General features: G+C 40.6%; 1 protein-coding gene across 5 annotated transcripts in view; it reads left to right on the top strand.

Annotated features, from left to right (window-relative positions):
- The first annotated feature begins 8,976 nt into the window (after window positions 1–8,976).
- The window catches only part of VRK2 (VRK serine/threonine kinase 2), a 46,611-nt gene continuing 44,287 nt past the window's right edge, over window positions 8,977–11,300 (top strand). For 2 of the 5 annotated variants that reach the window (XR_012774953.1, XR_012774954.1), the window contains exons 1-2: window positions 8,977–9,207; window positions 9,505–9,645. Coding sequence is in view for 3 of the 5 variants with exons in the window: in XM_075496980.1 (XP_075353095.1) it covers window positions 9,510–9,645 (136 nt within the window). In the remaining 2 variants the exon portion in view is untranslated. The remainder of the gene's footprint in view (window positions 9,208–9,504; window positions 9,646–11,300) is intronic. The other 3 variants (XM_075496980.1, XM_075496979.1, XM_075496978.1) reach the window with 2 other exon arrangements.

Raw genomic sequence — 11,300 nt, 5'->3', positions numbered from 1 at the left:
CCTTTTTCTAGAAAATCCCATGGGGAAAAAACAAAATTATCTCAAAACTCAGCAGTTCTTTCCTGTGCAAGGGATGAAAGTATACCCAAGTAATAGGTCTTCACATCATGAAGAAGCAGAGAAATGGAAGGATAGGTTGATTCCAAAATCTAGCCCTGCATATCCCAAAAGAACTCACATTATATTACCTTCTGCCTTCTACCTTTCATGGTATTTCTGACGGTATTTCTCAAGGTACAAAACAATATCCCCTTTCTGTCCTCTGCCCAGCTCCTAATTCATCCATCAAGTTAATTAATTCCCTACCACTTACTCTTTATGCAAAGGAGTTTCTGTGTGTTCCTACCCCTCAACATACCTAACATCTGAAAAACTATACAATTTTGCTTACTCTACCTCTGGAAAGAAATTTCTTCACAACTTCTTTTCAAATCTGTTTCTTACAAGAACCAGTTTCCAGCAGAAGAGGTCCTCTTCCAACTCAATTCACAGTCATGATCTAGCTCTGCTTTCCACAGCAGAACTGAATATGATCACTGCCCTCTGCCTGCATTGTTTTAGAGATAACATTCGTGATTTAACACTTAAGGAATATGCAGGACAGTAAAGATGAATTCTCCATGAAAGACTACCAAATATGTATTCTGAATTTCATAATAAAACTACTTGATCTGATACACCCTAGAATCAGGCCTAACTTTTCTTCAGACTTCTTAAGTCACATTACCAGCCCATGGTCATTCTGTCATTCTCCTCTTTTTCCTCCAAACCAGTAGTCTCAAAAAGCATAGCCTAAAATTTTGTATTACGAAATTCTGTTCTGTTTCTCTTACATCGATACTCCAGTGCCTCACAACTTTATATTCATCAGCACATTGTACAAGGACATTTCTATTTTGTTGTTGCTGCTCATGAAATTAGTAATACTGAATTGAACAGCTCCTGAGGTAGATCCTTAGGAAACTAGTAACCTCTTTGACATTCACAATTTCGCCTTTCAGTTTATTACTCCTTGCCCGTTTCTCCACTGTTTTACACTTTTTGCACTTACACATTCTCCAGCTTAATTAATAATTTTGCATGTGATTCTGTATTAAATGCCTTGCTGAAGTCCAAATGAATTGGTTCTATCACACTCCTCTTATCTAGCAAATAAGTTATCTTAGCAAGGATAGGTACCAAGTTAGTTTGGCATGATGCAAAGCAATACTGCATTTTATTCCACTTTCCATTTATCATCATGCACTGTTATTATTCTTTCTTTCAAAATTAGTTCTAAAGCTGCAAACTGTTGAATTCAGGCTACCGGTTTTTTAGTTGCTCAAATCACTTTCCTTTCTTAATTGTAAGTATTTTCCATATGGTAATATGTCTTACTGGACACATTTATTTTCCTTGCTGTCTGTAAACTATGGAACGGAAGTTGTCATCTTCCCTCTTGACTTACGTTACCTGACACAAAACACTCAAAACATGTATTAAACAGAAAGACCAGTCACAAAACAGCATTTATAAAAGGCATACAAGTATTCCTCCTCTAAGCAGGCACTGTTTTATCAGGATGTCTAGAGACTATACAGTACTATTCAAAGGTTATTTCAATGCATGATCTCTTATCCCTGCTCTTTATAGAGCAGACTTTATAGAAAAGTCATATACAATTACTCTATGAGGAATATTTAAAAACAACAGATATGCCTTGGTTCAGCCAACCATTAGAACAGCAGTTCTAAGCCTGGATTTTCAAGCATCTCTGTAAATGCAAAAAAAGAAGGGAAAAAAAAAAGTCACACAAGCAGGGCAAAGCCTCACTTGAGTAAGCTAACTGCTTTTAAAAATCAGCTGTTAAGGAAATTACTAGCATGATTATTGGAGGAATTAGAGCCCCAGATACTGAATCCAAAACCATCAAATTATCCCGTCAGTCTCCTTTCACAACTATGGTTCTGCTCATGGAATTGACTGCACAGCAATGGGTAGTGGAGCACTGTCAGGTAAGGACGCCTTGCTTTCCTGGGCATGCTGGAAAAGCAACACATCGCTATCTTATTAGATGTGTTATACAATCTATTTGCCACTTCACCACTATTTTTAATTAAAAAAAAAAAAAAAACAAAGCACAACAACAAATTGAAAGCAGTCTGAACAGTCATTAAGATCAACGGCTTCCTGATTTCTCCTGGGAAAGAAGGCATTGGCACCCTGCCTCTTTCCTTCTGGATGGGATCTGAGAAATAACAATGCAAATATATTAATATTGCATGGTCAGGGCTACTTTCTATTAATATGCCATTAATATAACGAACTTTGCACTACATTTAAAGATCATGAAGATCAATATTTATTCCGAGGTCAGGAAAAAAAAAATCAATCTTGGAGTAAAATGAGTCATATTTAATACATCCTATCATCATAATTAAGTTTATATATAAAAAGTAGCATTGATATGTGAATAACGAATGCTATGACAGACGAGTTTCCCTTCCGAAACAACTTCATGTGAATAATCCCAGAAGTGGAAACACTTAAATGGGTATATGCACCTTCTCCCCGAGTGCTTTGCCAGGGGAGCAAAGCACTTTGTTTCTCTAAACCTTTTCACATACACTGCTGTATAGAAAAATAAGAAGTCACCGCTTCCTGTAGACCAAGAGCACTGGTGTGCTACTGCTAATATTCCTGTAACTCCTTCATTTGCATTCCTGGATATCTGAAAAGACCTAGTGTCTAAGTAATAACCACTACGGAAGCTTAGCAACTGTCCTCCTGCTTTTTGGACTACCGTGTCTTTACTTTTATAGCTAGGATAAAATGCACGACAATACTAGTAGAGGCAAATGTACTTATTTTCTTTGCAAGGCTGTGACAACTTTAACTTCATGCAAATTTTGTGTGTTCCATACATGTTTGGTTTTGGAGGGGAGAAGCTCGAATAAAAACGCTTGAAACAATGACAGAAAGAAGAACATACATTCAAGCTGCCTATATGGGAAACCAGTTCTAATGCATCACATGTCCCATGATAAGGTAGGGCTAATGTTCACCATCAGATAATAGCCATGGCAATAATACATACACAGTAACTCTCACCTGAGAATCTCAGTGCCTTAAAACAAGCCACCCGGACTGCTTCGGATGGATAAAATGAAACAGATATGAAATTATTCGTATAAGGTAGGTCAGTAGCAGAGCTAGGATTAGGATTCCTGGAATTACTCCCATAAGGAAAATCATTCCTGATCCCCTTCTCTGATCTAACCAGTAGACGTTCTGCTCTCCCTGCAAATACAATCCATTCCCACAACAACAATACACTTAAATTATCACTTTGCACATTTCTGAAAGTAAATAAACATGCCTAAGAAAACACTTTTTCTTCAATGCTCACAAATAATTGCTTTCTAAAGGTATGAGCAGTAAAACCTCTGACATATGAGAAGAGATAAGGAACACACCCAGGGTCTGACTGTCTTTTCAGTTATAGGAACTGGGAGTAACATGTCATCCCGCCAGCCATTAAAATGATGCGAGAGCAGGAACAGACCTGGGGAGAGGAATCCTGAGCCTGACTGGACAGACAGATTCTGTAGCTCATTCAAAAACCAGACATCACTTCTCTGTTTCAGGGCTTTTGGTGCTTTTGTTGCCAGAAGGTTTGACCTCGTTGTATTAATTCCTTATTCTGGTTAGTTCAGGTTGTAGAACTGATTACACATTTCTCTTGTATGGGTAGCAAGGCAAATGTTAAAGAGAGACTGAGTAGGCAAGTTACAGAGGCCAAAGCAGCCCCTATAGAAGGAATTTATTTTTTGGTAAAATGACAGTGTAGGAGGCATTAATTCATTCAGGCTACATGGCATTAAAGCAAATATCACCTATTGCTATTGTCATCTCCTGTACTTTAATAGAGCTTTTCAAATAATTTGTTTGCAGTATTGTATTTAAGATGAAAGTTCCAAGATCTCCAATTTTTTGCATGTTCTTTAAAGAGAGGACTAATTTCTTGCCTGCCTTTTAAAAGTCTCATCTGTTTTCTTCTGCTCTGTTTAACACGTAAAAGCCTTTAATACTTTGAACTTATTGTGAGGTGCAAAATACAAGAACTGTCTACGTGGAAAACCTTAATCAGTCAGGAAGTTGGTAAATTATGTCTTCATGCCATCCATATTGAGTGTCCATTACTCCTGGACATAGCACATTAACTGACTCATTAGCTATTTCAAACCATATGGACTTAGGTTTGGGTGGGTTGCTCCGATAATATCCTGAGGTGAGCTTCCTAATTATTGTAATTATGTGATCTCAATCATGGGGCCAGTCACACAAAATAGAGTCAAGAGTCTTTAAAATGGGTGTCAATGCACCTAGACAATGACTGAGTTGAGCAACATGCCCCCTGGATGTTGGAGATCCCTTGATACTGCAAAAAGTAATTACTTGAAAAGTTCTAAGAAACTGGCAACGAGCACAGCGACAACTGAATAAGCACAGCAAGCGCATGAGCCTGCACAGATGCATGAACATGAATAGATTTCTCAGCAGAAACTGGGAAGCAGTCTGAAACTCGATGCCTTGTTGTCAGTGGTCTTAATACAGAGATGTTACATCTCTAGTGTAAATTTAGCCATGATATTTTAAGCAACAAGGAGATCTGGAGTGGAGTGGGGGAATTAAATGTGGAAGTGCTAAAATGTCAGTGTTAAATACCACAAAAGCATCACAATGCAACAGTGAGAGAAGCTACAAGTTGCTCACCTAGAGTAGCAAATTTAAGGGGCTTTGTGTACGTGATACTGCAAGATTTCGTATAATTGACTGAAATCTTTTATACTCAAGCTTAAGTTTGAGCAAGGAGAAGAAAAAAGGATTGAAATAAATGGAAAATAGACCAAATGTTTAATGTACAGTGCTTTAAAACAAAGACAGAAACAAATACAGTCTCAGGACAGAGATAAAAATAGTTTTATTATTAAAGACTTAAAGAAAGCACTCACTCTCTGAGAATCCCACCGCACTTTTTAAATGCAACCCATGATAACACAGCATAGCTTTTTGTCACCCTCTAGAACTTATTCTGGAAAGAATGTTAGGAGTAGGGTGCCACTTCTGAGCCACAGATCAGGATAAAACTTCCAAAGTTTCTACCTCACAGGCTTACTTCTAACTTTCAAAGTGCCTCTTAGGCACCTACGAATCCAAAAAGCCAGATATTAGATAGCACTAGACACTTGAATACATAGCTAGATAGCAGAACCATACCTTCAAAAGTTACTTAGGTATGTAACTTTGACCCACTATGTAAAGTAATCTACACTCATATCTTCACCCCAAAACTAGATCACTGTATTTACCTTGCAGAAGAGCCAGCCCTAGGTATTAGTGATGATCACAGAATAACCTAAAAAGTATAGCATCCCCATTTTCATTTTCAGTAATACAACAGTGACCATACCTGTACCAACTCTGCAGAGAAACTCAGCTTTCCTCACATATTGTGTATCAGTAAGTGTATACCAAACAAAACAAATGAATAAAACAGTGAAGATATCAGGAGCACTAAAACAAACATCCAAACAGAGTTTTTTCCACCACTTCTAATATATAATTCTGAGTAATGAGAAAATGCCCCCCTGAGCTGCATGAGGGATAGATACTTTGTGAGGAGGGCCTGTAGCCCTCAGCTCTTTACAGCAATGTACCATTAGGAAGTAAAATAACAGTACTTTGGTAGCATTTTCAGTTGTGTGATGGCAGGATTTGTGTGTTTTCACTTTTATTAGCATACACACCTTTCTCCTGTAACGATTCTTGAATTTGGCAGTAATGGTGGCTATATCACCTTGAAGGGAAAGTGCTTCCATCATAATTAGGCTTTCCTAGAGGGGAAAAAAAAAAACAACCAAAAAAACCCCACCCTTGTATCTATAATTATTTTGGCCATTCATCCCCCTTACATCACATCCCCAAACTGCTAATTTGAAGCAACTGTGAAGAGGTAATGGAGGCTTTAACCTGACTAAATGAATCTCATGTTTCTTGGGAGGGTTGCTAATTGGCTGATGATAAGCAAGGGAGAAAAAAAAAAAGCCCTGTCTCCAGTTCAGCCCAAAAGGAAAAGAGGTTTTCTTAGTCCTGCCCACAAAACACAGGGATGTGCTATTTATAGGGCTAAAGGACCTAGTATCAAGTTCTAATCTGATTAGAGCTTTTCTCAGGTAAAGTCTTTGATCTGTGTTGATTTTTAGAAAGATGTATGTGTTAATTTTTTGTTTTGTCTTGTCCAAAACAGAATTATATGAAAAATTTGCTAGTGATGTTTGCATACATTTTTTGTGGGCCTACTAATTATAGTTGTTTATTAATAAATGTCTGGATTTAAGTGACAAACAAATTCATTCTTCAGGAATAGCCTGGTATGTGCAGGAAACTTTTCTTTTTTGTAAATCTTTTTTTGTTTGAGTGATATTGTTAGTCTCTACTACATTCCTATGTATTTGTCTTTGAGGGTTTTTTAACTTTTGTAATGAATGATAAAAGATTCAAAATCTTTGACTTTATATCTATTCTTTCTCAAAACAAAACCCACAACTATTGCCTGTGACTTGTAGGGTATATATCTTAAACCTTTTTATACTACATAATAATGTTAAACTGCACAAGGTGTGAAAGAGCTGCATGATGTTAAAGATAGATGGAGCTGGAGCTGTAAACTTGTACTACTAAAATAAAAGAAATTACAAGGAAACTTTTGTTTAAAAACTGAAGACCTTAAACCTCAGCTACTTATGTAGGTACCAGTGTTGTATGAGCCAAAGGGATATTACGTAGCCTCACTTAAGTTTTCAAAACCAGTAACAGATTGCATGTGCTACTGTATTCATTAACTATGAAACAGACCCTTGTCTATCTGTTTCCACTTTCAGTTTTGCTATTAGCTTATAATGATTCTTTTTAAAATAGCCTTTTCTGATGACATCACTATTCCTCAGAACTGCATGAACTTGTTTTCTTTTTGTAACCTTATCCTTGCTCATGAACAAAAAGCACCGAATAAGCTCAAAACAACTTATTTCTGAACTGTAAAGCCTTGCATTGAACCCCAACCTTTCATTAAATCAATGTATTCCACTAACTTCCTGATGTTAGACTGTTCTCAATGGTTTTGTGGGAACAAAAGGGAAATCCACTCCAGTTCTTATGTACTTAAAAATAAAAAATAGGAATATCTAATCAGTTTTGTTTCCTTAGGATCATGTATCTTTCCATCCATTCATAATTAATCTGTTTTTTCTCCACATAATTTCTACAAATTTTGAGTGTTTTAATTTGTTATGGGGTTTTCTCCTGTTTCTACTTAAAAAGCCTTAAACTATATATAAAGGTAGGTGTCTACCAGCAAACTAATGCTATCACTGGTATCTGCTAAATGTCTAGAAGGCAGAAGCAAACCTCAGAAGCAGCAAGCCCTCTAATACATGCTTTTGTTTCCATTTAATTGTGTGAATATGTCTTTGCAAAAGTTGAGGGGAAAAAAAGCTTTCTCCTTAAACAAGGGCTGGTTCCCTGACTCCCAGGCAACTATTTGAAGACAATTTTCTTCTGTACAGGTCTTTCACCCATCTCTCATCCCAAGTGACAGATATCTGAGAGCATTGCCCAAATGGTCTCAGTGAATAAAGGTGCTAGCTCTTGCCAGTGAGTGGGAATGGTTTCTTTGATGCAGCACTGGGCATCTGTGGCTTTGTGGGGTGTGGGTTTTTTTTGAAAAAACAAATCTACCAACCCCCCCACCACCCTCCTACAGGCTGTTTTGACAGCTGCTGCAAAGGGATAAACCTATGAAATGCTCTATGGCAATCTTGAATTTGTTTGCTTTATGGCTGAGTCTTCTACTGGCAATTCTTTAGCTGGTCCTTTCAGTAATGGTAAAACCACAAAGCCTGCAAGACCGATGAACCAGAAAGGGTTATGTTAAGGCCTAATGTACTGATGGCAATATATACTTTGCAGTCATAATCTGTGTTACTACTTTTAATGTTCACTTGCAAATTATGTGGTTGCTGAAGATGTTATGGATTTTGATTATTCTTGAACCTTTCCTTTGGTAAAAGGACTTGTAGTCATTGCTTGGAAGACACGGTGGTTCCCAGTGAGCTCTACCTCAATGTAGTGTGCTGGGTGGGTGGGCCCTATTAATAAAGCAAACTTTGCACAAGATGGTGGCCTGTGATCAGAGGTATACCCTGTGAGCTTGGGGAGTAAAAAAAAAAATCAACTCACAAGCTGATGGTGATGATGGGGCTGACCCACCCCTGGGTCAGCTGCGTTTGTCCTCTGTACCTCCCTGGAGCAATGGCTGACTGGCCTGTGAGGTGGCTATTGCCTCTTCCCCCTGTGCTGTGGGGCTGCTGATAGCTCCCAGTACCCCAGGCAGTGCAAGTCTCTACACTGTCTCAACCGAAGCAAACACAGGAGGTGTTGCATGTTGGTTTTGTGTAAGTATCTATGTTTCTGTGTGTAGAAATGATTCTGGAATACAACAGGGAAGCAATGATGAACCTATGATGGAAAGATCCTGAGGTAAAAATTAAGTAGCCTGACTGAGGAGTGCCACCCTGATAGTTCTATGACTTCACTGCAGCTCCTGAAGTCCTTGCTCCACACAGAAACCCCCCCTTTTTCCCCTCAGGCAGGGAACAGTCTTATCAACTACTCCTACATGTACCAAAGCACTCTAAGAAAAAAAAAAAAAAAATCCTCACTTGTGATGTGCAGCTTAAAAAGAGGGAGCTCCGAAGCGACTGGGGCCCAGGTGGGGTCAGGTGCGCCATCTAACTTCCCCGTTTCCCCCTGAAGCGAAATGCCGGCGCCTCAGGCGGGAGCGCTCCGCGAGCGGGATGCGGGGAAGCGGGAAACCGCGCGCGACGTTTTTCCCCCTTCCCGCCGGGCACCGCCTCGCTAAGGGGAGCCGGGCGGCTGAGGGAGTCCCGCCCCGCCGGCGGCGAGGCAGGGCGGGCAGAGTCAGCGCCCCGGCCGGGGCTGGCCAGGCCGTTCCCCGCCCCGGGATTTCCCGCGGGAAGACGGCAGCCTGCCGCCGTCTCCTCCTGCTGCGGGCGAGCGCTTGCCGCCTGGGCCCGGCCTGCGGCAGGTTGGCGGCTGGGAAGTTTGCGGCCGGCGCTGGGGGAAGGCCGCGAGGACCCTGCGGAGGTGGGTGTGGGGGGAGCGGGCGGTGGGGCGGAGCGCGGGCCACTTTACTACCCCCGTCCCGTCGGCCGTTGGAGGGGAGGCCGCTGCGAGTGAGCCGCCCCGGCCTGCTGCTCAAGTGGAAAGGCCCTGAGGTGGGGAGGAGCCTCCCGGCGCCCGGCCGCCGCCCTGAGTGGGATCGCCCGGGGAGGCCGCGGAGAGTAGGCCCCCTCCTTGGTGCCTGTTGGGCAAAGGACATCAAGGGATATTGTTCTGACAAAAGTCAACTTTTTCTTTCATCCCCCCCCCCTCTCCCCCAAGGTGCAATGCTGCCTAAGGATCGCGGCAGAGGCAAGCTGCCAGTTCCGCTCCCAAGAGACATGATCCTGAAAGACACCGAAGGAAAAGTCTGGAGGCTGGGCGGTCAGATCGGCCAGGGAGGATTTGGCTTGATCTATTTAGGTAAAATAGTGGTGGTGATTAGAAGGGTGACTTGCAAATTGCTTTGTAACTTTCTGACATGAATAAGACAGAATGGGTTTAAAAAGTTACTGTTGTTTACATGCTGATGGTCTTCTGTGTTGAAGTGTGGTTTTCTGACGTTTGCAGCGCCCTGTTAGGCGACCTTGTTGTTCAAAGTGTTGCTGATGGTGCAGCGTGTTCTCCGCGGGCTCGCCAGCCCAGTTTGCTGGCTTCTAGTGCACTTTTTAATGGAGCTTGTGTGGAGTAGGCAAGCTGCTGCTGCTGTCAGACTACTGAAGAGCACTGCCAGGCGATGCTCTTCAAAGTAATGCGATGCTGTTGTGAGCTGCCACTTTGGACTTAATGCCAGTCTTGTGCTCTGGAGCGCTCTGGGTTTCCAGATATTGGAAATGTTATCTTCTGGCCAAGACTAAGTCAATTTTCATCCCAGAAACATAACAGTAACAGTAGTTAGCTGGGTGTTGCCTCTGAATTAAAGTCTTTCACCAGGGGTGGAAATGCTGTTCTTTATTTGCTCTAGCCTAGATATGTTTCTGTATTTTCTTCAGAAGAAGCTGCTGCATTTCACTCAGTCTGTGTTTTATAAGGAATGAATGGTTCTGAAAGGTAGTTTGTAAAGCATTCTGGGTCACTGGAGAGGATATAATGTATGTTACTATTGCTGATCTCTATGAAAGAGCAAATAATGTTTTCAAGGCAATATTATGAGTTTGTTTGGTTTGTTTTTTTTTTTTTTGGCACAGCAAACATATACAGGCAAACTAGTCCACAGTGGCTGTTAGGGACTAAATTGAGCTTGTATTAAGATAGCAGTAAAGAATTATCTAGAAGCAGTTTAGTATATTGTGCCTGGAGCCAAACATGATTTTTTTAAGTTAGAGGTATGTTAAGTCTCTATTTGGAGTATTAATGTTTAAAACTTGATAAGCAAGTCACTCCTATGCATAAATCCACTTCCTTTTATGCATAAATCGGCTATACCTTTTTTTTTAAGCGTTTCCTTTTTGTGTGTTTCTGCCATGGAAAATACAGTTTTGATTGCTGCCCACTCTTGGATTTTTTCAGTTGATGTCTTAATGTTTCCTTCATATTGAATGATTTGTCAGAAAATAATCTGTTAATACACTGTTATGCAGCATGAGCTTTCCACTTAGTGTGATTTCCAGATTTTTATAATGTGACAAGTTTTCATTAGAACAGGCATCATATGTCATGCGCCTTCTCAATTCTTTTGTCTTTAGTAACTCCTTTCAAATCTGCAGAGCTGTGCTAGATTCAGTGTGGTTTCATGGAGGTGGAGGAGTTGTGCATCGGTGTCAAACTGTAGCATCAGGCACCTGCTGTAGAGAGAAAAAGTGTGCGTTTTCTATAGAAGGGTTAGCATGTTTGCTGTTTTCGTATTTGCAGACATAAATGTAGCACTTGTGTGCTACTGGTCTCTTGGTGACAGATTTACTGTGATCTTTGTTACATCTGTCTGGCTATCTCATGGTGCTTGTCTGCTTTCAGCTGTTCAGGAACGTTTTATATTGCACTGAAGTGTTCTTCCTTTCCCTCTTTTTTTCCTCCTTGTGTCCATTATGGTTAGTCACAAAGAACTGAATGGCAACTGAAGACTCATATTTTATTTCATG

The sequence above is a fragment of the Mycteria americana genome, chromosome 3, assembly GCF_035582795.1.
Source record: "Mycteria americana isolate JAX WOST 10 ecotype Jacksonville Zoo and Gardens chromosome 3, USCA_MyAme_1.0, whole genome shotgun sequence".
NCBI classification, from domain to species: domain Eukaryota; kingdom Metazoa; phylum Chordata; class Aves; order Ciconiiformes; family Ciconiidae; genus Mycteria; species Mycteria americana.
The sequence above is the reverse complement of the archived record's forward strand: the minus strand, read 5'-3'. Positions and strand labels throughout refer to the sequence as shown.